Source organism: Anopheles merus, chromosome 3R (assembly GCF_017562075.2).
Source record: "Anopheles merus strain MAF chromosome 3R, AmerM5.1, whole genome shotgun sequence".
Taxonomy (NCBI): domain Eukaryota; kingdom Metazoa; phylum Arthropoda; class Insecta; order Diptera; family Culicidae; genus Anopheles; species Anopheles merus.
In genome coordinates, this window is record NC_054084.1 from 1,336,725 (window position 1) to 1,362,992 (window position 26,268).

The 26,268-nt window shown below is 45.1% G+C and overlaps 1 protein-coding gene across 6 annotated transcripts; it reads right to left on the reverse strand.

Moving 5' to 3' along the window:
- Positions 1-373: 373 nt before the first annotated feature.
- LOC121595506 (protein Gawky-like) lies at positions 374-26,168 on the reverse strand. 6 transcript variants are annotated; one of them, XR_006005187.1, is made up of 12 exons: positions 24,980-26,168; positions 21,740-23,377; positions 20,481-20,563; positions 15,808-20,390; positions 15,350-15,736; positions 14,717-15,264; positions 14,482-14,617; positions 13,910-14,401; positions 13,487-13,820; positions 12,969-13,398; positions 5,615-12,750; positions 374-5,187 (listed from the first exon to the last, which is right to left on the reverse strand). XR_006005187.1 is itself a non-coding variant. In XM_041919540.1 (10 exons), exons 4-10 carry the CDS (start codon positions 18,814-18,816, stop codon positions 13,250-13,252), a joined length of 5,055 nt encoding a protein of 1,684 aa, XP_041775474.1. In that variant the 5' UTR covers positions 18,817-20,390; positions 20,481-20,563; positions 21,740-23,377; positions 24,980-26,168; the 3' UTR covers positions 374-13,249. The 6 variants fall into 6 exon arrangements, 1 of the variants encoding a protein (XP_041775474.1); XR_006005185.1 differs by having other exon boundaries at positions 374-12,750; positions 25,965-26,168; XR_006005184.1 differs by having other exon boundaries at positions 374-12,745.
- Between the last annotated feature and the right edge of the window lie 100 nt (positions 26,169-26,268).

Consider the following 26,268-nt stretch of genomic DNA (forward strand, 5'->3'; position numbering starts at 1 on the left):
AAAATATGCAGTTTCGCATATTTCGTTCGTTTTTTTTTTAAGTTTTGCTAGCTACTGTCACAGAAAAAGTGTCGTGTAGAAACGGTGTAACGGACAAAGTTCCTCACTATTCATAGAGTAATAATTCACAAAAGCGTACGACAAAGAAACTAAAAACCATTTTCTTTCTACAGCTTCGGCAGACAGTACGATTTCCTCGTCGATTGAATTACGATGGTCAGTTCGGCGATGTGTCGTGCGACATTTATCGCATGAATTGTGGAGAGTTTAAATCGACAGCCAATACTAACAACGGGTTGTTAAAGTTAGGAATCCTTCTGTTTTTTTTTCTTTCGTGCTATAGCAAATACATTTAAAAAAGAACAAGCATGTGTGCACTATTTTGACCGTTTATTGAACATTAAGAACCTTATAAATGTAACTCTTCCTCTATTAGAGTCGGGTATGCAGAAAAAGTCTTACTTTTGCTATCAATAATCATTATTACTGTTTTTTTTTTATTTGTTTTTGTGTGTGTTTTTTGTTTGTTTGCATTTCCATCTCAGCTTATCGTTTTATTTCCCCTCACGACATTGGGCGCTGGCCCACGTGTTGGATTCGGTTGATGTTTTCTTTTCTATATCATACACTTGTTCAGCTTTCTCAGCTTCTCTTTCCAATCTCCGAACAGCGGTATGCACCATCATAAATATACGAAAACTTTTGTGTTTATATTCCACTTGCATTGCTCTGTAATGTGTGCTGCTTGTTTTTAGTGTTGCACTAAATCGCTCACATGTTTGCGCCCCTTGATCCACTCATTTCCAATTCATTCCACGCCCGGTTTGGTTTGCTCTGGGGGTTTTTTTTGCTGATTTGATGATGTCTCGATTGACTCAATATAACGTCATAAGCACGTATAATTTCCTCTGCCCTTGTTCTCCTATTGTGAGTGTTGAATGCATGTATGTGTGAGTGTTTTTCGTGTACGTGTGCGTGCTTAATTGTTGTTTAGCGTTTAATTCATTTGTTGTTTGTTTCCTTCTTCCATTTGCTTTAGTTTTTCTTTTTACTACACAATGTTGGTTTGTTTGTTCTCTATAAGGTATGATTAATTTGGCATTTCAGTCTCTTCAATGTGAAATTTGTATGCGCATTTGAAGTTCGTGTTTTTATCTTTCTTTCTTTCTTTTTTTTCTCTCTTTTTTATTTTGTTTTCTTGCTGCTGAATTTCTTCCATCTTTCTATTCCCCCTCTATTTCATAGTTTCCATTCATTCTCCCCAAACGCATTCATGCGCACATGTCTTTCCTAATCCAGATTTTGTCTGCTTCTGTCTTACTTTAGTATATGCACGCTGCACTTCCAATTTACGCACTAACTACCCACGTTTTTTCGGGCCACACTTTCGTTCTCCTCTCTCTCTCTCTCTCTCTCTCTCTCTCTCTCTCAATGATCCGCTTTCGGCAGAGTTGCATCCTTCGCTCTTTTTGTCCGTTGTATATTATTGTAAAAACATGATTCCTCAGCTAAATATGCACCATTAGTTGTATGTTTGTTTTGTCTCGTGTGTAAGGTTTTGTTTTGATAATTCAGTGTTGTGTGTTTCATATTTATCGCTTTGGGGTTTCTTTTTTTTTTAAATGAGTTTTGTTTGGTTTTCTATTTTTTTTTACATTTATTTGTTTGTTGCTTTTGTTCTGTGTTGATTTATTTGCTTGTTATTTCTCTCACTACCTTGTTTGTTTGCTTGTTATCAAGCTATGGAGGAAAGTAAAAAACAAACAACCAAACTAACGAAACGACGGAAACTGGCTTTTGTGTTGCAGTTAGCTACCTCTTCCGTTTTTTGCTCTTCTTCGTTTGACCGAATGAAATATACATAAAGTTTTGTTTTGTTTTAGATTTATATCTCTACACCACACCACATACATTCAGCTTTTGCTATAATCCTTTCCTACACCTCTACACAGCTAATGATTTTCACCAGTATTTTCACGTTTGTTTGTGTGTGTGTTTTTTTATCTATATCCTTTACTCAGTTTTTAAGTTTCATTGCTTAGATCGATTAGCGTTTATTAATCACTGTTTCGTTATCATTATCATTATTGTATTGTTCCATCTGGTTTTGGTTGCTGCATTGTTCTGTTATAGTTATAGTAGACGTAGTAGCAGGAGTTGGGTGTGTTTAGAAAATGTGAGTATCAGATGGTTGCGGTGTGTTCACTTCGGTTCGGGTTTTCCCCCAGAGTTCCTCCTCTTTCCCCTACATTTGCTAAGAAATTAACAGAAAATATTGCCCTTTTGATCATTCCTATCAAGCTAGGCAGTTTGAGCGAATCACACTTTCCCACACACGATGCACACAGCACTGATGTTCCGTCTACCCGATTCACTAAGTGCCGATCGACTACTACACCTTTGTCCACCCTTAACTAACAACCCTTTCTATTTTATGAAAGGGTTGGTTTATCTCGCTTCAATAGCTCTCTCTCAGTTTTCCCTATCGTTCTTTATCCCAAATGTTCAAACTAACAGAAAAGATGTAATGCACTAATGTCGAAACAAAATACACACAACAACAGTGTGTGTTTGCGTATGGTAAACATAATGGCACCTTTTTTCATTGACTTGCACGAAAGCGAAGAATTAGCAAAATAGCTGGGAGGTTGATCGCTCACAAAAAATCTGTATACGATGGCTTCAAACACAAAAGGAATTGAAGGAGCGATAAAGTGAATATAGTCTACGATTCTCATTCCAACACAGCAGAATGCGCGTTTATGCGCACATAATGCACATGGCAGCACTGCCGAGCGTGTTCGTATGTGATCGTTATGATCGCACAAGAAGATGCGTATCACTCTTTCTGTTTTAGAAAGGGTCCTAACAATCAGTCCCAAAATTGCATGTCAGGACACGAGCCGTCTTGTTCTAATCCTTCGTTGTTACGAGATGCTCGACTATCGATAGAGAAGTGAGATCTGATCGTCTGATCTTTAAATCGATAAAGCGCGCTCCCTTGGGATGGCATTGACGTGTTTCGTGATAAAACTGCTTTGGATTATATTTCCCGTACCACCCATGCCACCAACACAAATCTCACCTACATTAAAATTAGCAGGCTTCACTCTGCACAGAATGTAAATTCCTAAATGTCCCTCAATGATAAATCAATGTGCAAAAGTGCAACTCAAAACTCTCATTCATTCTCTGCATACGAATGGTAATATGTTGATTTTTGGATTGGAGTTCATACTATAAGACACATTTTTGCTCTGATGCTTAATGTATTTCGCGGTTTGATTGATCTTGGCATTTTTTTGTTTGTATTTTTGTTTACTTTTGCGTGATCTCTTCTGCTCTTCTGCAAGTTGGAATATTTCTACAAAGATATGGTGTATAAATAAATTCTTCCGTCTTTCTTTTTTTAACGTCTAACATTGCTTTCCTTTCGAGCACAAAAAGAAAAAACAATATGAGCAGAATATGGTGTTGTATATATCTGTATAAATACACGTTTATCTGAGCTAGAAAGAAAAATATGATGGAAACTGTGGCAAATGGTATACCATACCATACCACGCGCACATTACAAAACAATTAAAGCACAAAACAATGTTTGTTAACTACTCTAAACTGGAACACAATCGACAGCAAACGGTTTTGTTGCTGTATGTTTTTTCTTTTCTCTCGGGGGGATTTTTAGAAAGTTTATACAAGCAACGGAGCAGCAGAACGGATTCTGGAGATTATGGTTTCTCTTAAATGGTTTCTAAAAAAGGGTTTAACCGATATGCAGACCATGTGTTGCTGTTGTATGATGTTATTGTATTGTACGTTACGCTCCCAATTTGCCGTACATTAGTTAGTTTTGCTTATAATGCTATAAGGTGCCGTGTCGTTTTGGTTTGATGTCATTGTTTTACAGTTAAAGATGTTTCACTCTTGTTTGCTTGTATATTTTGTTGCCTTTTTGTGTTTTTCACTATGCACACGCAGCACACAAACACTCCTCCTGCGGCATTCCTGTTCTGCTTCGGCCATAAGAATGTGTTGTTCTAGGAACGCAATATACGAATACGAGCGAGAATTATAATCCAACCAGGGGCCACCCACAAAATGGGAAGGGGATAATAATTGTGGTAGTTATTGTGAGTAGTCGTTTGTTGTTGCACTTCACTTAGCGCACGTAAAACTAAATAAATTAAAGCTTAAACTATGATATTAGCGGGTTGCACATCGTTTCAAGTACGTCAGGTTTTCCATTTCAAAAGTAACAGTATATGGATGCAGCAACAGCATAAACGGTGTGTCTATGTGTTTGTTTGTTTGTGTGTGTGGGTGTGCGTGGCCAATAGCTTCTTATCCCACGTACCTATCACCTCCGAAAGGTATGCTCTAATATAAGCGTTTAACAGCATGAAATAAAAGCGATACAAAATCGAGCAAAATTCACAAACTATACAGCTAATGATTGTAGTTTTATGGCGCGCACAGCAGTTTCTATCCTCCTTGGGGCATTGTACCCCATAAAAGATTCATAAAGTATCTAGAGCAAGTAAATATCGTCTTGTCAATAAACATAATTGCATTGCAGTTTTAGACCCCTCGTGTTGTGCTTGAAACATATGTATTGTAAGGACGAAGGAATAGAGCATTTGCATTTGCCACAGAGTGTATACGAGGACGATATCTCATCGCGCGTTCGACATGTTTTGTTTGTTCTACATTAACCGGCATAGCTTGTCTAATTGGTTGTCCCTTCATAGTTTGATTACATTGTTGTTCTTCTTTCCCCATGCCATTTATTCTTAGTTGTTTTTTTTTTAATGTACTTCTTCTCTAACGCTGTAACACATTCGGGTGTTTGTTTCCCAATTGGTTTGTTCTGACTGTCAATTCAATGAGCACTGCATTTCACATTTTATCACTTTCCTCCAAGCAAGCAAGTCGTTGGATGCGAAAAGGATGCGTTAGCAAATACGCGTACACACCACCAGGACGATCGCACGATTTACAGGACGTTTTTGAGAGCCTCCGAGTTTAATCTTTCCAACTCATTTTCATACTTCAAAACATAACTAGCACCGCTCACGGCCTACTTCTCTCGCGTAAGTATAAAGCTCGAATGGATGTTTTTGGAATGTGCTTCACTAGTATCTGGTTTGCCGGGTTTCGTGTTCGTGTGTCGTTGTGTAGAGAGTGCTGCGTGGAAGATATGGTTAACAAATAGTTTAAATCAAAATCCTTTACACAATTAAAGCAACTTAAATCTGAGCAAATAGGTAGTTAGTTTAACAGCCTTCGCGGGGTAGTTGGTTGAACGTTTTCTATGTTGTGTTAACCTTTGCATTGCGTTGTAACTACTAATTTCAAAGATTTCAAGTTCTATTTGCAGATAACAACACAACCGTGGAAAAGAAAACATTGTATGACGTATAGCCTGTTAAAGTAACAAAAACATAGTTCTTAAAGTTAAGATTCCTGCACTAGTGTCGGTTCCTGTCGTTTTTTTTCTCTCTCATTGCTTAACTCGATTTGAATGTTTCGCTCGTTTCTAGCTGCTGTTCACACTTACGCTCGCCAACAACATATTATCCGCAAACTATTACTGATTTGGTTTGAAACCTACCAAAGTTTTTCGCGTAATATTGCCCAGTTATATTTCCGTTTGCTTCACTTTGCTTGTTTTGTTTTGTGTCGTCACCACTTGTTATCACACTTTGATCATTGTAAAGGAGATTTTACTCCCATTGCTCGTTGATTTCTTCATTGCATTTCCTTAAGCTTGAATTCACGTGCGTTTATATGTGTGCATGTGTACGGTGTGTTTGGCGGGTGTGCGTGAACTGTCTGCATACGGCGGAGTTGCCACAGCGAGAACTTACTCAAAGGACACTGATAGCTAGCAAGCCTACTGCGCAAACCGAACATGCTGGCTGCAGAACAACTAATATGGTAAATATATGCTACACACACACACACACTGCTTGTCATTCCGTCTATCCTAGTTGCCATTGCATTGTCATATTCGTCGTTAAAGTTGCTGTGTTATTACACACCAGCGTAAGTATTGCACTAGTCGAGTACGTCCCCGCATCACATCCGCGTTCGAGGCTTTTATACTGGGGCTATACTGAGATGTGTGACTTTCTTTTTTAGAATAGAAGTTTGGTAATCGTTTGAAATAACGGCCACATTGAAATGGTCGTTTGCCAAGAAAAGAAAACGCCATCCAAGAGTAACAACAATATCGCCATATCTACTATGTCTATCGGTCTGTCACCGGAAGGATTCGTGTTTAGGATCACATGCTAGCAGCAAGAAGTTTGGCACTAGGCTAAAAACGAGAGACCACCTTTTCCCTATGTGTGGCACACAACTGGTAGGGTGTTAGCATGGATTAAAGTTTACAAATTTGATTTCTGACTGACTGTTTTACTTTAGATTTCACAGAAAACAGAAGCTTTGGAAAGACACTTAAACTTTGTTTGGAAGACAGCGGTGGCGTTCATAGTAGTACTCACTGGAAGGTAGTACCCGGGGAATGAAATGGAAACAAAAAGGTGCGTAAATTTCTTCCTTATCCCATCACACTCGTACATGGAACACACATTTCGGTGGTTAAAAACTAGTCTTACTAAACAGGCTAAGTGTGTATCAGCATCCTCGAAAAGCGGGAAAGAAAAACGAAAGAAACAGTACATGGAGCATGCGTATGTGCGTATGTGTGTTTGTGTGTGAATGTATGTGTGGGATTGGGCTTCCGAGTACTGTTTTAATGGACTCTTCATCAGTTCGCTTTGCTTTCTAAAATAACACAAAACTGCACACACTGCAAATTCTAGTGTGGCTGTTTTTCAATTGAGCATACATTGGTTTACAAATTTAAAGCACCATAGTTATGTTTGTCCTTTGTCTGCACTTCCCTATAGCTTTCCTTTGCCTTGCCCACTTTCCTTACCTGCTAAAACTAACGGTACGCACACACACACACGCGCGCACTCTGATTCGATTTTCAACCCTCCCGCTCACCGATGGTTCTCACACTTCCCCACTGAACTTTACCAATTATATTGAGGTAAATGTATTAGTTACAGACAGCTTCTTCTATTCGGGACGTTTTATTCAGAAATCAAACATATGCTCTGTTTTATTTATGTGTTTGTGAGTTGTGTGGTATGGAAAGTAGAATATCACAAATTCATCATCTTATATAGGTTTCTATATTCGCGACAAACCCTGCCTTTGCTCCCGAACCTGGGCACTTTGGGGAGAGAGTTGCTTTATTGACTTCCATCCCAGTCGACTGCGTTTTTAGTAGACAGGGCTTTTTGTTTGCAATTAGCGTTGCAGTTTGATAGGTGTGAGTCATAAACAGATAGACGACATAAAGCTACTCGTTTGCTTCGCTTACGCTCTGTTTCTACCATCGTATTCTTGATAAACTCGGCCTATCCCTTACATCATTGGTGGCAGATGGCTTAAAAGGTATACTTTCTTCTTTTCGCACATTCTTACACAGCTAAATACGGTAAATAGGTTCAACGGCCAAACTACGCGCACTACCTGCTAACACACTAAATGAGGGACATTCACGATATTTTTGAGCACGGGTTGTGTGCATTTTTACATATATCTACTGTATATTGCCTGGAGTTAGATATCAATTGGATGGAATTATCCAACCGTTACGGGAGAGGAGGGGTGAGGGGAGACGGGGAGGGTACTTAACTTTTGCTTTGTGCTCAATCTTTCATCAATTCTACATGCGCGCGGCGTTTGATCGGTTCGGCAAATCACTCCACACTGGCCCGGAAATAGAAACCCGGACCGTGCCTGCTTTATTCTCACTGGTAGTGTACCCATATCCCCATTTCCTCACGCTGCAGAGTGTGTGTTGTTATTATTTCCCTTTGTTTTGTCTAGCGTTACTTTTGTTCTTACAGAAAACTAGCATTTCGGAGTGTATCTGGCGGAGTGTATGACATGAGACATGAGTTTGACAATAGCATATAATAATAGTAGCGATTTGTCCTTCCTAAAACCAAAAAGCCTAACGTGTACAGAGTAAATAAAGTGCAGCTAAACAAGACAAGCGCTGTTGTAGTGTTATTCCTTTGGCACACAACATACGCCCGCAATACTACTGTGTGCGGTTAGGGAGAAGGGAGGATGAGTCCACCACCTCCTATTGCGCATATCCTTTTTGTTGAACAGAATCGTATCTCTATGTGCGTGTGCGTGTGTGTGTATGTGTGAGTCATTTTGCTAGCACATCTTGTGTTTCCTTGTCATCCTAAACCCCTGATTTACGCGACTCCGCTATGGAGTGAATAGAAAAAGAGTATTGCGTTTGCGTACACAAAATATGTCTACCGGTGTGTATGTGTGTGTATGTGTGTGTGTGTCACATTTATATACTAAACTTGCCCAGAAATGACGTGTGATGGCTCTGGTGCGCTTCCTTCGTGCAGCGAAATAGAGAAAAAAATACTTATCCAAAGATCGCTATCTTATGTTACTATAATAATTGTTTAGCCAAAAATTGCACTCATTGCTTTAGTAAACAACGTTAACAACGAAATGGCGATATATTGTTTCCGCTTTTGTTACTGATTGTGTTTCATTCTCCCTTCTCTTTAACGAAAGAGCTACCACAGCACAACCGGGTTTAACTCAAATGCACAAAAACTAAACCATAAAACGTTCGATTTAATACACATAATAGTGATGATACACATGCTATTCCTGTTATAGGCACTTCATACATTGCTTTTGCCGGGGGCGGTTTTTTGTTTCGTGTGCGGAAAGAACAGGCACCGGATTTTGCATGATGGAAATCACACGCGCGACACACGTGAGAAAATATTATGTTTCCGATTTTCTCCGACTTATCCCTGGTTTAACAATCCTCGCTCTACAACATCACCCCTTCCACCACCCTGCCTTGGCATTCGTACTTTGGTTGAGATTGGTTTTGCGTGCTTGCTGCTGTATAACTTATATCACAAACAAACACACACACATGCACACACAAACACACACACGCACTTCCCTTTTCGCTTTATCGTATTATGGCTTAGCACAGAGAAAGAAAAAAACTATAACAACATAATCATATTCATCGCGGAATGCAGATGGAAAGAGTAATGGTTAAATGATTTATAATAATCCTGATAAGATGTTAACATAACAGGGAACACACGTCTCTCGCTTAAAGGCTTAGACACGCGCAGACACTGGTCCGTTTGTGCTCTGGGTTGAACCATGGTGAAATTATAGCTTCGTTATGTTTTCCAGTTCAGTCTAATACAAACGTTTACGCAACACGCGGGTAAACGCCGGTTTATTAGCAATAGTGTGATACACGGCTGAGCTTTTCCAAATTGTAGCAAAACGCCAAAATAAGAACGTTTTGAGCAAAACACAAAACTTAAATAACCACATTTAACTGACCTTTGCTCACTTAACTGATACATTCGGGGACTTGTTGATAATGGTTGTCTCCCTTCACCAGATACAACGCATAAGACTTTGGATTGAACAAACACGCACACACACACACACACACCCATACCCCTCACTTAAGAATAGTCTTAGAATGGAATTACATGTGGTTTCTTCTCTTGCCAGCATTCGGGGTCCGTGACCGATTTTGGGATCTCAGCAGATTGTGTGGTGTGCCTGTTGTTACAGTCATGAACAACTGACTGCGGAGGGTGTCCTATACAAATTTTCTCATTAGTAGGAACATAAAATTGGTTTAATCTCCTCGCAGTACTCATTTTCCACAGTAGATAACTAGCAATACTCGCTCTCTCTCTCTGTCTTTCCTAATGTCTGACGTATCATTTCCTATTTCCCACTTTCATCGCACTACACTTCTTCTTCTTCTTGTGGTAATGGGCTAAAATGGCTTTCATAGTTATAATCCAAGCGTTTTCGATTGTTAGTTATTATTGTTTCCTCACTTTTTGTTTTACGAAACACAAAAGAGCACACACACACACTTGCACGCGCACAGTATACACACACACACACGCACACACCAAACACACGTACACACAAACTTCCTTAGTTGTGCGCTTTTTACGTTCGTTGCAGGTGCTTTTTCTCCTACAACTTGAACCAAGCAAAACCCCTAACAAAATTACTATGACTTATCAATTGTGGTTTAATAACACATGAAAAACGAAACGAAATCGATCACTACCAACTAGAATCCGTGACTTTTGTTTTGTGTTGTTCTCTTGTCTCACCGCTGTGTATAAAATCCCAAATGATGAAATGTGCTTTAATTTTCTTCTTTTAATATAAACTAATTGCTCATTGTCTTTCCTGTTTGTTTTGGTTTTGTTAGTTTCTTTTGACTTATGATAGTAGGTGCATGTTTTCGATTTTTCTCTTTCATTTTTCACTGTATGCACTGTATGCACGTCTTTTAGATTTCATTCGCACACACACACGCACACACAACAATCCATTCATACAGAGCTGTCTCCCCTTCCTATTTCCTAGGTTATTATTTTTTAATTAGTAATTCCATTCGCTCTCTCAGTAGGTCTTTTTAATCTCACATTGTTATTTCGGAAACGCAAAAAGTCAAAACTAAAACCGAACAAAACAATAAACATTAAAACAAAACAATATAGAGAACCTTGGACGACGAGGTACGAGATGCTGCTGGCGGCATTAGCATTATTAAGTCTATGGAAAGCACGAATGCGGATCAGCTGGATTAGCTACTGGCTTAGCTGTCATTTGGTTGGTGGCCGCAAGGGACCTTCTTACATAAACGCTCGAGCCTTTCTCACCTGTAGACTACCTGCGCGTATATGCGACAAAAGAAAAGGGGGGTAAGTAGGACGACGCGGCACGGATAGAACAACGAACACACGGCAACGATACGACGTACGTAACGTACGCTAATAATTCTCTACGACTGGAGAGCGGCACGAAATAGCGTGCTTAAGGTAAAAACAAAACAAAATGGTACAAATAATCTTTTCCCCTGCTGAAACATCTCTTCCATCAAACACTGCCTCGTGTTTCTTCTTTTGTGTGACTTAGTTTGTAAAGTTATGTTGCGTTTTTTTGTGTTTTTTGATTTTATCATTTTCCTGTTTTTTGTTTTGCGTTTTCTTTTCTATCTTTTTTATGTTTTGGTTTTTGTCTTACGCATTACGGTACATTCTTACGCACTATTCCTTACGCACACTAGGTATGTGATTTACGACCGCACACCGGGTCGGGGTCAGTATTGTTTACTTAGCTTAATTACTACCTCTATTAATTTGCTTTGTTTGGCTGAGTGTATGTAATGTCTGTCTCCTTCACAAAACAGCCAATTCTACAAGCGTCATAAAAAGGAAATGTTTTTTGTTGTTGTTTCTTTTGATATATCCATATTTTGTGTATATGTATATATATGTATTATGTATTTTGTATTCCACAGCTCGTTCACTTTCTCTTCTCCCCCGTTCCTTCACTCTTCTTTTAGTGCCCTCCATTGTTTTTTTTTTTTATACGAGGCTTCCCCTCCTTCATCATATACTTTTTGAAAACAAATCGACAACCACTACCACCACCACGCGCATCCCCGGGTGGGTGGTGGGCGGGGGGCTGTGGGGGTTGGTAAACATAAAGGGAGAGACTCCACATAAGGGGAAGAAAGTGGATGGAGATAATTTACTTTAAAAACAAAACGAGAAAAATCACTTAGGACAAAATGCTAAATATCTACCTCTGTATATAAATCGAGTACTCAATAACTTATCGCATAATAACATTATTAGCTTTCGATTTCATTTGTAGCACACTTTCGTTAATTTCTTATTACTTTTCACCGCCTTTGTGGGAGAAGCAAATTTTGGTCAACTTCTCACTAAACGCTCACACGCGCTTCATTTACCTATAGCCCTACGCCTCCCTGATTCCACTACCAAACACTCCTGGTTTTGTATCGCCTTCTTCTACAACTAATTCGTCATCGTTGATTAAGCGCTTTCTCTCACGCCGATAAGGTGCGGAAGGAATTTTTTTCTCATTAGGAGAAAAGGGTGGGGAAGAGTTTGTAGGTTGGTTTTAGTTTAAAAAATAAACGAATCAACAAAACAAGTTTTCTTCAAACAACTTTTTTTTTGAATCTAGAACTAGAGTTTTCTCTTTGACTTGAAATGTATGCTGCGGGCCCGAGTTGTTTGGATCCTACGTAGATTTAGCATTCTTTAGATTAAACACACACACAAACCCACTTCACATTTGTTGTGTGGTACTTTTGCTTTTGTTTCTACATAAGACTTTCCCGTATTATTATTATTACTTTTCGTGCTTACTCAAAACAACGTCTGTCTTGTTTGTTTTTGTGTTTGCTTTCTATTCAATTAATTATTCCATCATGCCATCTGCTTCTCAAATATATATAATATATTATTTAAATTGTATAAGATTACATTGTTTAAAAAAAATGATAAAAACATTCACAACACCTTAATACTACGCCAGACGCGAAACCGCTGACTTTCAAAAGACACTTTTTAGGTTTCTTTTTTTGCTTTTTGTTTTACTCCTGTGTACTCCCGTCGTTCGTTTCTCCCTCCCTTTCTCCAGCGTTAGTCTCGCAGGCCTGCGCTCTTTAGCTACATTCTTCAGCTACCATCATAGATGAGTTCGCATAGTATATTGTGTGTTGGGTTTTAAGAATGTGTGTTGACCTCCACAGCTATGCGTTCCTACAACAGCAGCTTCTTTAAAACTAGTTCTATTCTGCGAGAGAGAGAGGGAGAGAGAGAAAAAGGAGAGTAGAAAAGAAAGAGCGTCAGAGTGCGCGTGTCCCCCCCCCCCCCGCCACGATTGTTGAAATCAGTGCGCACTTGTAATGCGCGATTGGCTCATGAACTAAGACACTATATAAAGTGGCAAATATTACATCAATTCCATTCCTCCAACAGCAACATGGTGCTTCCCATCATATAGTGGCTTACCTTAACTATCCTAAGAGAATTTTATTACTTTGTTTTTGGGATGTGTCATCGGCCTTCGGTGCATCTGGAAACGCCAACACGATGATGGGGGAGAGCTGAGCTCTAATACCGCGAATCATCGTATTATATCACCTATAGCTTATGCAGTTAAAACTTCTCGTCGTCCTGTTACTCGGTAGAGGTGGAACAGCAGTGATGGATTTCGAATCTACGCGCTCTCGGGCGCGTTCACAGGCTTACTGTTAGTTCCGTTCGGTGACGTTGGTGGTGTTTCGCAATCATCAGTTCAGTTCTGTTCCGAGCAAGCTTTCCGGAAGCAACGAATTCAGATTGGCCGGCGTGCCTCGATCACCCGGACCACCATCGAGCGTGTTCCATAGGCTGGAGCCAGTGTTGCTGCCCGAGCCCCACGCATTCGAGCTCCAAGCATCTGCCCAAAAAAGAGGATTCACAGACAATATGATGTAACATTAGTCTCTCTCAAGGGGACCCGTCACGTCACTACCTCATTTACTTACCCTGTACGACCGAATTGGACCGGCCAACCATTGGCTGCGATTGAGCAGCAGCACTGAGGCGCCAGTTCTGTCCGCCGCCGCTGGTCAGTCCGTTCGTCATACCGTTGCTGTTGCCTACATGATGTGGCAGGATGTATTGTATTTCACTTTCGTTGGGTATTTCGGCTATGATCGTCGTGTTGCCCAGCTGACAGTTGTTCAGTGCCAACTGTGCCTTCTGCGCTTCCTCGCGTGTGCCATACTTGCACAGCGCGATGCCTTGGTTCAAGTAGAGATGGAAGTTTACCACCGGACCGTGCTGCAAGCACAGCGTACGCAGAGTGGAACCCTCAATCTGAACGAAAGTAAAGACAAACATATGTATAGAGGAGGGTGTGATGGAATAGAATGATGGTTCGCAGTGCCACAACTCCGAACACTTACTTGGGCGGTTAGATTTCTAAGCATAATCCATGTCGACGACCAAGTGTTGGCCGCAGACGCACCACTGTTCCACGTGCTGCCTCCACCGGCCTGAGTGCTCGGCGTGTTCCAGCCATTTGCATCCAGCTTGCTGCCGCCCGGCTTACCGATGCCACCCATCATACCCACGCCGCGGCCCTTGCCACCGTTGGCTCCACTGAGCGGTGTGTCCCAGAGGTCGGCTGGCGGCATTGTCGGTGTGTTTGCATCTTGCCAAGGGTTTTTCTGCACCTTGCCACCGTAGTTTCCACCCTGGAGGCCACCACCGGCACCGCCGGACGGGTTAAAGCTCCAGGTCGATTCGGTGGGTGATGATTTGCTGTTGCTTGCAGCGCTGGCTGCACTGCCGCCAAACAAATTCGACTCCTTGGCAGCAGCGATCGATAGTGGATTGCGAGCAACGCTGCCCGGTGTGATTGTTGGGTCGTCCTCGATTCGTGTGGCTTGCGTACCCTGTGGCGGATAAAAAGCGATGCAATTAGGACTGACGGCAACCAAACGTCCTGACAGAGCATTCCAATGACACCACTTACCTTCCACGGTTTTCCCGGTTCGAATTCGGGCACAAGATCGCTGAAGGCATCGTTGCCTCCCGGCCAATCCTTGTTGTCTTGTGAGCCCGAGTCCGGCCAACCGTCGCCGAGATTGCTACGCCCATTCGACCAAGTACTAAACCCATGGCGCGTACGCAAAGAGAAGACGAAATTAGATTAACATTTCACATACATTTAGGCATAGCCTAGCAAGTCTGTTTGGTTCGCTATTTACCCATCGTCAATGCCCGATCCGGACGGACCAGACTTGGAGCTTGCACCAGGCGCACGTACGAAATCGGTCAGATCCGAACCATCCTTGTCGAGACTGCTCGGTGTCGTGGCACTGTTTGCCGGCAGTTTCCACTGCTGCAGCCGCGATTGTTGACTAGTGCTGCCGCTAGATGGGAACGGGACGCCGCCGCTCTCCTTCAGTGCCATGTCGGCGAAGCTGCCCGGCAGGCCGGCTAGATCGGACGGCGTACGGAAGAGATCGTTGCCCGGGTTGCCGCCAGCAGCTGCCATCGCCGATACATTCACGTTCGCTGCGTTCAGGCTGCCCGGATGGGGCGGTTGCTGCTGGTGCTGATGCTGCTGTTGCTGCTGCTGTTGTTGCTGCTGCTGCTGCTGCTGCTGTTTCAGATAGTTCGCCTGCTGCATGTTGATCTGGCTTTGCAGGTTAGCTATCTGCGACTTGAGCTTGTTGATTGCAATGGACATTTGTACGGCATTCACGCCGCCACCACCGGTTCGGCTCAGATTGCTTTGCATTACATTCAATTGCTGCATTGGGCGGAGATGTATATAGGAGGTAAAAAATTGTTAGTTGGACTGCTGCGTATCACACCGCCCCGCAGCGAATGCTTACCTTAATGTGAGTTAGCAATTGGTGTAGTAGCATCAGCGTTTGCGGAGCCAAGGGTTGGTTGAGAATCTGGTTCTCCAGGTACCCGTTCTGGACGGCCAGCTGTATTTGTTGCACTAGCAGCCGCAACTGCTGGTTCGAGATTTGCTGCGATTGGGCGTTCGGCTGATTCAAGCCGCCAGCGCCTCCGAGCCCACCCGGCTGCTGTTGCTGATGCTGCCCTCCAAACACACCGGCTCCTCCTCCCGGCGGACCACCCACCGGTCCGCCACCGTTGCCACCTGCGCCGCCGTGGCCACCGCCAAACTTCATGTTGTTAAACGAGCCGCCACCGGCCGCGGGACCATTTCCGCCTCCGAAAACTCCACCGCCCAGATTGTTCTGATTGTTCTGTAATAGTATTAATAACGAAAAAGTAAAACCTTTAACCTAAAGACACCACCACAATCAAGGCTGCTTACCTGCTGGAATGCCATCGGACCAACGCCGGCCGCCGCTGCAGCAAAGCGTCCGCTAACGCCACCGCCGCCAACAAACTGGTCGCCCGCTCCGAATCCACCATGCCCGTCTGGGCGACGGGACCAATCGGAGCCACCGCCGCCACTGCTGCGATGCAACAGATCCAACGACTCCTCCATGTTCATGTTCGTCATGCGCAGGACACTCTCTACGTCCTCCTTCTTGAAGCCCAAGTCGCACAGGTGCCGGTACTGCTTGCTACAGCGAATGATCTCGAGCGCATTCATCTTGTTGCCATTCGGTGGCAGCTTGCTTTGTGGCGGCATTGACCAGTCCGAGTTGCCCATGTCCATGCCACCCGGACCGCCGCCCGGAGCGCCATCGTTCCAACCGCCACCGCCGCCCGCGGACATTTTGGCCTTGTTGTTCCAGTTGTTGTTGGCACCGTCATTCCACAGCGAGTTGCCGCCCATGCCACCACCGCCCGGCGGTTTGTCGTCTCCCCAGTTGCCACCGCCCGCTGCGGACGGCACGTCGTCTCCGCCCCAGTTGCCTGCACCGCCGCGCGGTCCGGCACCGAGTGCGGCCGCAGGATTCTGTCCCCACAGGCTGTCCGGTTTCATTGGACCGCCGGGACCACCGACACCGCGTCCTACCAGTCCTCCGTTGCCGGGCATGTTACCACCTCCACCGACCATCGCATTGCGATGCATCAAGTTCCGGCCCATTCCACCGTCAGTGCCGGGTGGACCCAACCCGCCACCACTGTTGTCCTTCCAGCCGGATACATTGCCGGAGTTCTGCCGGTTCAGCGCATTCTGGCCCCACAGGGCGGTGCCATCGTCCATGTTGTTGCGACGCACACCACCAACCACCGGTGGGCCACCACCTGCCGTTGGATCGTCCCAGCCGGATCCGCCTCCCAGCTTGGCACCAGCACCGCCCCCACCCGCAACGCCATTGTTAACCGCGCCCAGCGGGTTGTTCGAGGGCCACTGACCGCCGCCGCCTTGCGCTCCAACGCCTCCCGTAGGCGTCCCGGGAGTGGTGGCCGTCGGTGGTATCTTCTGCTGCATGCTCGACATCTGATGCTGATCCCAGAGGCCAACGTTGCCATTCAGCCGGCCAGAAATGCCGCGCGGATCGCCACGGATCTCACGGTTGCTATCCATCGCGCTGGCAATGCGTATGTTGCGCATATCGAGCCCAGTGGGATCGAGGCCTCCGGCTGCTACCGGATTGCCGGCTACACGTCCATCGGCCGCACCGCCACCACCACCACCACCTGCTCCCCATGCGCCGCTTCCGCCAGCCGGAGCACCGGCGCCTATGCCTGCGCCCCACTCGTTGTCCTTCTTGAGACCGGCGGGAACGTTTGGTGCCATCGCCCCAACACCTCCCGGAGCCCCTGCTGCCGCCCCCGGCCACATGCCACCGCCACCGCCAGCTCCACTGCCAGCCATTCCGGCGGCCGTGTTCCACGGCGGTTGCTGGCCTTGCTGCTGTCCGGCCAGCTGCTGTGATTGCTGCGGGCCCGGTGGCTGATCGCGCAGTCCCACGCCGCCCGGTCCGCCTGGACCGCCAGCGACGCCTGCACCACCCATCGCTCCGTTCCAGACACTTCCCGGCTCGTTTGCCTCATCATCCTCGCCCCAGGTGCCACCGTAGTTGTTTGCTGGGCCCCAGGGGGTCTTCTGGACTGGCGGTTGCTGCTGAGGCAGTTGGCCACCGTTACGCAGATTCGCCTCCCAAAGCTCTGTGCCCGTGTTCGTCTTCCACATCGGAATACCGGCCGTCGGCCCACTGGTGGCGCTGTTCGGGTCTGTTTTGCCGCTGGGTTCCGGCGATGCTGGCACGTCCCACTGCGTGTCCTGATCAACGTTCTCCGAGCCCCAGCCGTCCTGAGCGAATAGTGACTCGCGCAACGAGTTCAGATGCTCTAGCTGGTTTTTGGCTGCGCTCGACTGGACCACAGCCGCCGCTGCTCCTGCTGCGCCAGCCGCTGATGCGGCCGCTGCGCCTGCCGCATCCTGTTGTCCCGCTTGTCCAGCTTGTTGTGCTGTTGCCGCCGCTGCCACGGCTTGCTGCTGTTGAGACACGCCGCCACCACCTATCGCTCCTTGCTGATCCTGCTGTGAAGCACCGGTGGCATTGGTTCCACTTCCTGCCGGTCCAGCACCACCTTGCGCCCCACCAGCAGCACCTTGTGCGTTTCCTCCAGCTCCGTTCCAAGGACCGGCGGCTCCTCCACCACTGCCGGCACTGTTGCCACTGCCGTCGACACTAACTCCCGAGGCTCCTACGTTATTCGGATTGACTGATGATGCGTTACCCTTTGAATTTTGTCCTCCGGGACCTCCGTTTTGCTGTGAGCCTGCTCCCCATGGACCGGCACCGGCACCCGGTTGCTGCGATGAGCCAGATGGGCCAACGGAAGCGCCGGATTGCTGTGCAGATCCACCGCCTCCTCCAATGGGACCCCAGGTGCTACCGGCCGGGTTGTTCGTAGCGGTGGGCTGACCCCAGGCACTTGTACCGTTATTGATAGAGTCTTCGCCCCCACCACACAACCTCATCCGGAGATGGTGCGGCGCTTGCTGACGGATGGTCGCTTCCAGCTGCGTCAAACGAACGAGTTCTTCGAACCGAACGAATTTGCTGCCTGATAGTCTCTGTTGGGTTTGCTGCTTTTGCTGACATTGCTCCTCTTCCGACGACCACTGCTTCGCCCGTTCCGCTACATCACTATTATTATCCTTTAGTTTCAATGGTGGTTCGCAATTTGAATTCTTAATGGCTACAATTTGGTCATCCTCATCCGCACCGAACTGCTGCACTTGCAGCTCTGGCACCGCCATCTTCCCTAGCTTGCTATCATCCGCTTCAGTAATTACGCTAAGTTTAGTTTTCTTTATAGCTATCAGGTAATGAGATAAATCACATTTCATATTCACAGTGTCATTTTCGTTATTCTGCATTTCCTCTTCGCCCTTCTGGCCGACAACCATCATCTTGAACACGGGATGCTTTTGCTGCTGCTGCTGATACGTTGATGATGACGATGATGATTAACCTCCAACTGATACTAACACCCAGTGCTAACAGCTGCTGCTAACTTTACTGGGCCGATCTATGCCGCTAGTAATGATAACCTTCTTCTCTATTGTATCCCCACGCAGAGGATGGCTTGTGATGATTATGGAGGGGGTTGGAGGGAGGGGAGTTGGTTGTCCTGTCCGCTCCGTATATGATGAATCTTCTTGGAACAATTTTAAATACCACAAAGAACAACGGTGTCGTTGATCGTGCCGTCCTTCAACACGATGATACAACAACCGAGAGATGCGACTAACTGCTTGTACGGTTTTAGTCTAGTGGCTGGTTTCACGTAGTTTTGTGCGTCCGCTAAGGAACACTGGCACATAATAAAGGAATTTAGTATCACTTTTGCGATTCTCCTCTCTTTCTCTTTTGCTCGGCCTGTCTCTCTGCCTCGTTCACTCGTTTCTTTATATTGATTTCTACTAACGTTATGGTTCTGCAACACCGGTCAGAAGACGCACCACCACTGGATGTTTGGCGTTGGAGAGATGAGCAACAATAATTCGATACGAGCTTGGAAGATTGGCCGGACCGATCCTCGATCCACCCGTCGTTCCTCTTCTTTTTGTTACTCTGCCTGCCCGTCGATCAAGACAAATTAGCTACTTTAAGAGAGGATGATGTCGATGCAACAATCCCTGATTGTGTGTGATTTCAGACTCATAGATCGATTGTGGGGTAGTAATGGATATTAGTAGTTTGGTAGCAGTCCAGCTGACGTTGTAGTTCTTGTTTCACGTTCGTTTTTTTCTCGTTTTTTGTTTGCTGCTTGTAGCGTTTGTAGCTGTAATCTTTCCTCACCCTACTGACTTGACTGCTAAATTAGCATCCTTTTAATCACATTCAACACGATGGTAGTTGTAGTAGTAATATTAGTGTCTCAGGTTGGTGCTACTGGTTGAGTTTGTTTTGTGGCATCGAGCAATAATTTGTTTTCCTTTTTTTTAAGTAAATTCATAAAAGCGTATTCAGACTTGTTGGTGAAGTAGTGTTGAGTAATGGCAACACACAGCAACAATTGTTTTGCTACTTTCGACTATATGCTGCTGCTGGTGGTTGGTTGTAGTAGTAAGGTAGTAGAAGTAATAGTAATATAGTAGCGGTAGTGTACTAGTAATATAAGATCAATTGCAGTGCGCTACAGTCTGCTAAGCGTTTGTTTTGTTTTTTTTTGTTTTACCACACGCACGTGTTTCAACAAACAACCGACAAGAATCTTGGCAATACTGCTAGGAATCGTTAATCTATTGGAGTTTTTGGTTGACTTTCTCTATGTATGTGTGCGGTTGCAACCTTTGTATGATCTATGCCGTGGCCCGCGGGAGCTAATCCTATTGCTTGGCAGGCTGTTTTGAAGTTTTTGCTTGTTATCCTGCCGAGTACAGCCACACACGAGTGTGCTTAACGAGAAGGGATTGCTTAAAGTATCACTTTCAATCCTATAATGCTAAAGTAGTGTTTGTATGCGCTGCTGTGCTGCTTCCTGCGATGAAATAATAGATTTGCATTGTTACGGATTAATTTCACGTGCCTTTGTTAACAAAACTAGTGATTATAGCAAATGTCTACTTACGTCAGATTCTTAAAGTTTTGTAGGTTTATGGTTTTATTCGTTTTTAAAGTTGAACTCAATGGCAGAGGGGTTTCAAAGAATATCTGAAAGTAATAAGAAATTCAATCAAATTAAGAACGGGATTTACAATGAAACCTATAACCATACAATTGTAAACAGTGGTAGAACAAAAATGGATTCAAAATTGATACATCGACGGACATTTTCCTTCCTTTCAGACAACCATTTATATCTGTTGCTAACATTCAAATTCTTATTTCGAGTTACGTTTCCTTGGTTAAGTGTTATCGAACGATACTTTGCTGCTAATCTAATCTGAAGTGCATTTTACTTGATAGGCTTGGGGTAAGATTAGATTTGGAAAACAACTACCGGTGTAGTGTCCTCAACTTCAGTCAAAAGCGCACAAAACAGTAATTGGCTACCTTGCCTTATCGGTGTATTAATTAATTTGTTGGCGCTTAAAATAAGATTATCTAAAAAAGATAAAAAGACATCAGTGAATGCATGTAGTGCAAGATTCAGTCAAATTAAAACTGACACAAAATGATATTTCAGTTCAATTTCATGTTTTTCCACGATCTAAATGCCGTGACTGTTATCAGTTTAAATCAATTCGTACGAAGAAGCTAAGAGATCAGTCCATGCTTATTTACAAAGATTTACAAACAACACATTTCATCTATCTCTACTATGAGCAGAAACCTGTCAGTGTTTAGCGGAAATGTTGCTTTTCAAAATAGATGCCTGCGTCTTGCATGAGCATGATGAGAGGGCAGGATTGATGTGAACCGCCGTCATCGTCACCTTGCGGTAAGGTAAGCGCCGTATATGATAACGAAGCGACATCGATAGTGAACGGTGTAGTAGCGGTAGATCTACCCTTCCTTATCAACAGAAACTGAGATACAGTACACCAGCAGCTCAACACACCGACAGCCACTCCCCTGCCAATCATTCCACACACACTGGCTGGTCCATACGTTTGGCTATCTTTTCCAAGAAACTGTGGCACTCTGACTGCCACAGGGGCTGTTATTTTGGAAGATGAAAACCAACATTGCACATTGCACAATAAGATGTGGCGAATGGTGGATAGGAGGAGGAGGAAGGTATGGCACCTTAGAATGGCTGTATTCAACAATGCAACCGACTATGTGTTGCTTGACGCTTTCGCAACCGAGCGCAATCGTGTGTGAGTGTCTAAAACTGTAGCAAAGAATTTTATCTGATAGTTACAGGCACTAAATCAAACTTACCTTTCAAAAAGACGGGTGATTATGATGATGATTTCGGTGTTCACTGCTGATGGCGATATAAATTTGTGCTGGACGAACTAAATTAGAGTCCCGCCGTTCAAGTTGCGCTGCTTTGCCTTGCGCTCACACCTTACGTCGTCTTCGAGACCGAAACACACACACACACACACACGCAAACAATATTCGTTCTTTGCTGGTGAAGGAGCGATCTCGCCAGTTGCACGTCGTCGTTGATGCCGCTCTGGTCCTCTGCTACGGGGTGCGTTGATATATGCCAGGATCGTCTCCGTTATTATCTAGTCGGTGGTTTATTCTTTCTACGAATGACACATACACACATACACACTTCAGCGCGTTGCTGTACCACGCGTTCGCATTAGAATTATTCGATTTTAAGCACTACGAAGATATATTGTCACGATCACGAAGAATGGAAAGGATTGCTGTGCGGTAACGACCTACTTCCCCCTTACTTTGTCTCTCTCCTATACGCTACTGCAACTGCTAATAGTTTTGTATTATTCGATCTCAGTTTCAATTTCACTCGGATACGATCTGTCCTTTATCTTCCGAAAGGAACCGCGTTTGATGTGCTTTTGGTGTTACTTTTTACGCGGTACATTTCTTACTTTATCCCAATTAATTTTGGTTCTGAGTTTTGTTGTACGAGTGAGTGTAGTTTAAAACTTGTATTTAGGTAGGATCGATGATTTGGTTGTTGATTTGTGTGTGTTTTTTGTAGTTTGTTTGTTCAAAGTTCAAAGTAGTTCATTCATCAAGCCGCACTTTGCGCGCTTTGCATTATTTGTCTTCGGTTAAACGCACTTGTTATTTGTTTGTCTGGGAGAATGTGTTTGTTTTGTTTAGCAATTCGCGAATGTTAACTACCTTCTAGAATGGCTTCTTTCCTTCAAAGAAAGTGCATCCAAGGGAGTGTTCGGTATTCGGTTTGGAGGAAGGATCGTCTGTCGCCAAATTTTGTGCGTTCGAATTTTGTTTTTCTGCTCCCAAAATCACAATACCACCGTGCGTTCACACTTAGCACACAGATACACTAAACACAAGACTAGGTAAATGGTTGCGCAGAAGGTTCACTATCACGATCACGATTTAAATCACTGCACTGTGAACGGGTGTGGTGCAAGCAGTTTTTTTTTAAGTTTCTTTTCTCCGTTTCGTGTTTCCGGTGTTGTGGACAAACAGACACTACAGACAACAGAACTGGCCGCAATCGACGCAAAACGTCGCTTGCACTGCGAAAAGTGTACGCACCGTCAGTGGGACCACTAGTCTGCAAACCGTTCTTTACCGTCCCCGCAGCGAACTACGCGAACCACTGCTGCTCGGCGCAACGATCACAATTTCTTTGCGCGTCGAATAAATCGCGCTGCAATTATGCAACCCCTATTGGCCTGACAGCTGAGAAGCCGTGCGAACGAGCGCCACCGTATAGCTATGTATACCCGGTCCGTCCGTGTGTTGCTCTCTGGCACTGGTAGTGTGCGTGAGTTTGCAGTTACGCTCTTCTAGAAGGGGACGGGGATTAATCACAGCGCACTAGTAGATTTGGAAGTTCGAGACTGATGATTTATTTTATTTTTTGCCAATATCTCTCCTGGGTACGCGAATCATGCAACTCTGGAAGAGAAGAAAAAGAATGTAGACAATATTAGTTGTAAACTTGACTGACACTACTGTGGTGCTTCTTTTTACAGTAAGAGTTGTACTGCGATGTTTACACGACCGCATTACCATCACTACTACTTGCAGAATGCGCGGAACATCACACAAATACACACTACGGAAAACCCAACATACGGACACACTTTACGGCAAGCAAAAATTTCCCTCGTTTCCGAGTGAACAGCGCCATTAGCATAGCAATGTATAAACTGACTGTAAACTTCACAGATACTGCATTGAAAACCTTTGATATATTTGAAAATAGGCGAGCCATGTTTGCCAACCATTCTTCTTCAAAAGCAATTCTGGACTGGACTCATTGCCATTCAGTAAACAAACTGTGCAACTGAGCTAAGAATGAAAATCTGCCAATTGCCATTATGGCGCAATATGAAAAATAAACAACGGTGATGGTCGTTTTTGGGTGATCCGATTGATACCCTTCAAAAAGATATCATGCTCCTGTCACCCTTTTTCCTTCCTATCCTACTGTTTCGGCCGCTCTCTTTTCCTCTTCAACTGTCTTTGTCTATCGCTCACTTTGATCGTTCTCTTATGAGACGACTACCACGGGCGCCTACTATATTGATGGTTGACCGACAAGGAACACGCGCCTACCAGCCAGAAAGGGGATCCTCGTTTTCGCCGCGTTTTCTGCTGTTCTTAGTACTTTACCGCGTTCTCGCAAGGCGTAAGCCGAGATTCGCTGGCTCTTTCTATCGAGCAGTGTCAACACTATCACCCTGTCCTTCGCATCGCGCCGAATGATTCAAGAGGGGACGGACGTTGACAATACACGGGGCCTCATCTTGCTGTGTGACGATTCAACTACGACGGGGGACAGTATTGTGATGATGAACCCTACCATCATGCAAGGCTTTTTTTTACTCTTTGGTTCGAAGAAGCAGAACCGTGTAGAGTGCTGCGTGGTGGTGGAGTGCATCATCATCGTATCGAAATTTCTATTTTGGGGACACTTTGCACGGTTTTCGAGAGCGAGCGGGAGCGTGTGAGTCAGAAAAACGGGACAGAAACAGCCAGATTGTCAAAATCTTTGCTGTTCGCACACCGCGACGAAAGAGAGGAGATGATCCCGTGCGTACCACCAGTCTGGCGGTGTGCCCAACCACCCCATCACTCGCGCACGGGTGGTATCAGCAAAGGAGCTCGGGGGGAGGGAGGAAGGGTTGGGTGGATTTACTAGCCATGATTAGATACTTGAAACTGGACTGAATCGAGTTCGAGCAAGCTCGGGTAGTGAAGACGAGCGGATTCGGGAAGGGTATTGGGGACGAGTTCTCTATTGACGAGCGAGAACAAAACTGATCACGCGGTGGACTCAAGATATTTGGCACCTTCAGACTCGCATTCCACCATGCCTTCTCTCTTTACGTCGCGCTCGTTTAATGCTGCTCGCATCAACCTGTTTCTCAACCTCTATCGGTCAGCAACACAATGAAGAGAAAAAAAACATCTTTGCGGAATAAGTCTACACACTACACACCATGGAACACGACTAGACGGATGTAGTCCCTGCTAAGCCAAATTCACACTTACCACACATACACATCCACATCCAGTTGTGTTGAGCAGAAACTTGGCCGCGTGTGTGTGTGAGTGTGTGTGTGCAAAGTTTGCGCAGTTTTGCTGGCCTTCCTGGACGAAGGAATGAAGCTGAACGAAGAACTGTACGGTTCCGGAATATTGATGATGTTGCCTCAGCAAATGCAATCAGCGTTGTTGTCCCTTCGTGGTTGCTGTGCTTCCAGGCCACCGCACTTGTCCTCCACACACTCGTGCACGGCAAACCGAAAAACGGGCGGAAGTGTAGCTAGTGTGGCTTTAATGGCGCACACGGCGCGTTAGGAGTAACTGGTGTGTCGCTAGAATTTTGTACGACGACGTCGACCGTCTACCAACCGCACACATACACACAAACAGGCACGCACGCACACGTCTTCTTCTCCGAGCACACACACACCGGGAGGAGTTCGGAGCGAATTTTGCGCTGCTGTTTCGGGCTTCTTTTTACGCGTTTTCTTTTGCCTTCCCGCGTCTTCCTTGACGAGGTTCTCCGCCCTTCCTCAATTGCTCCCACCTCTTTGCCTCCTCTACTCCTGCGTCCGCTACTCCACTGCTCGTGTGCTGTTGCTTTTGCCCCACTGGCACTGCTGCTACTGTTCCTGTCACTGCCGATATTATTGCTGCTGACCCGACCGCACCGCCCGTCTTCTTCCGCTTCTTCCTCTTCTTTTCCCTACCTGCCTAGAAGGCGATCGTCACACACACACCATCACGCACACTGCACATCATTCACAAACGGCGCAGCACACCATCGTCGCCCGGGCTTCTCTTTCTCGCTTGCGCTTACCCAGCTCGTCGTGTATACCAACCAGCGCGACTCTATCTCTTTCCGTCCGCAAGTCGACACACCGAAAAAGATCCGTAGGCCACCCCGAGAAAGGTGTATCCGTGTGTGTATGTGTGTGAGTGTTGGTAGCAACCTCGCTTTTGCTTCTCGCCCTGCCTGAGGAAAACTAACTTTTTCGCTGCCAGCTTTTACGCACTGGCCCCGACGCGGATACGCTAAATAACACCTTACGCTTACGCACGATCAGTCAGTGTATCACTTGCGAATAACTTTCGCCCGATAAGACTACTATTTATCGTCGATTTTTGAGAAGGAAAAATACTTCACATATACTGTAGCCATTTCTCGACGATTGGCCATTTGCAAATATCGTTCTGACCGTTTCTCCCTGCTTGCGTTGTTGGCCGCGGGTTGAACGCTTCATCGTTGGTGTGTACTGACTGTTCTTAGTTTTTCAATGCACACATTCGTTATC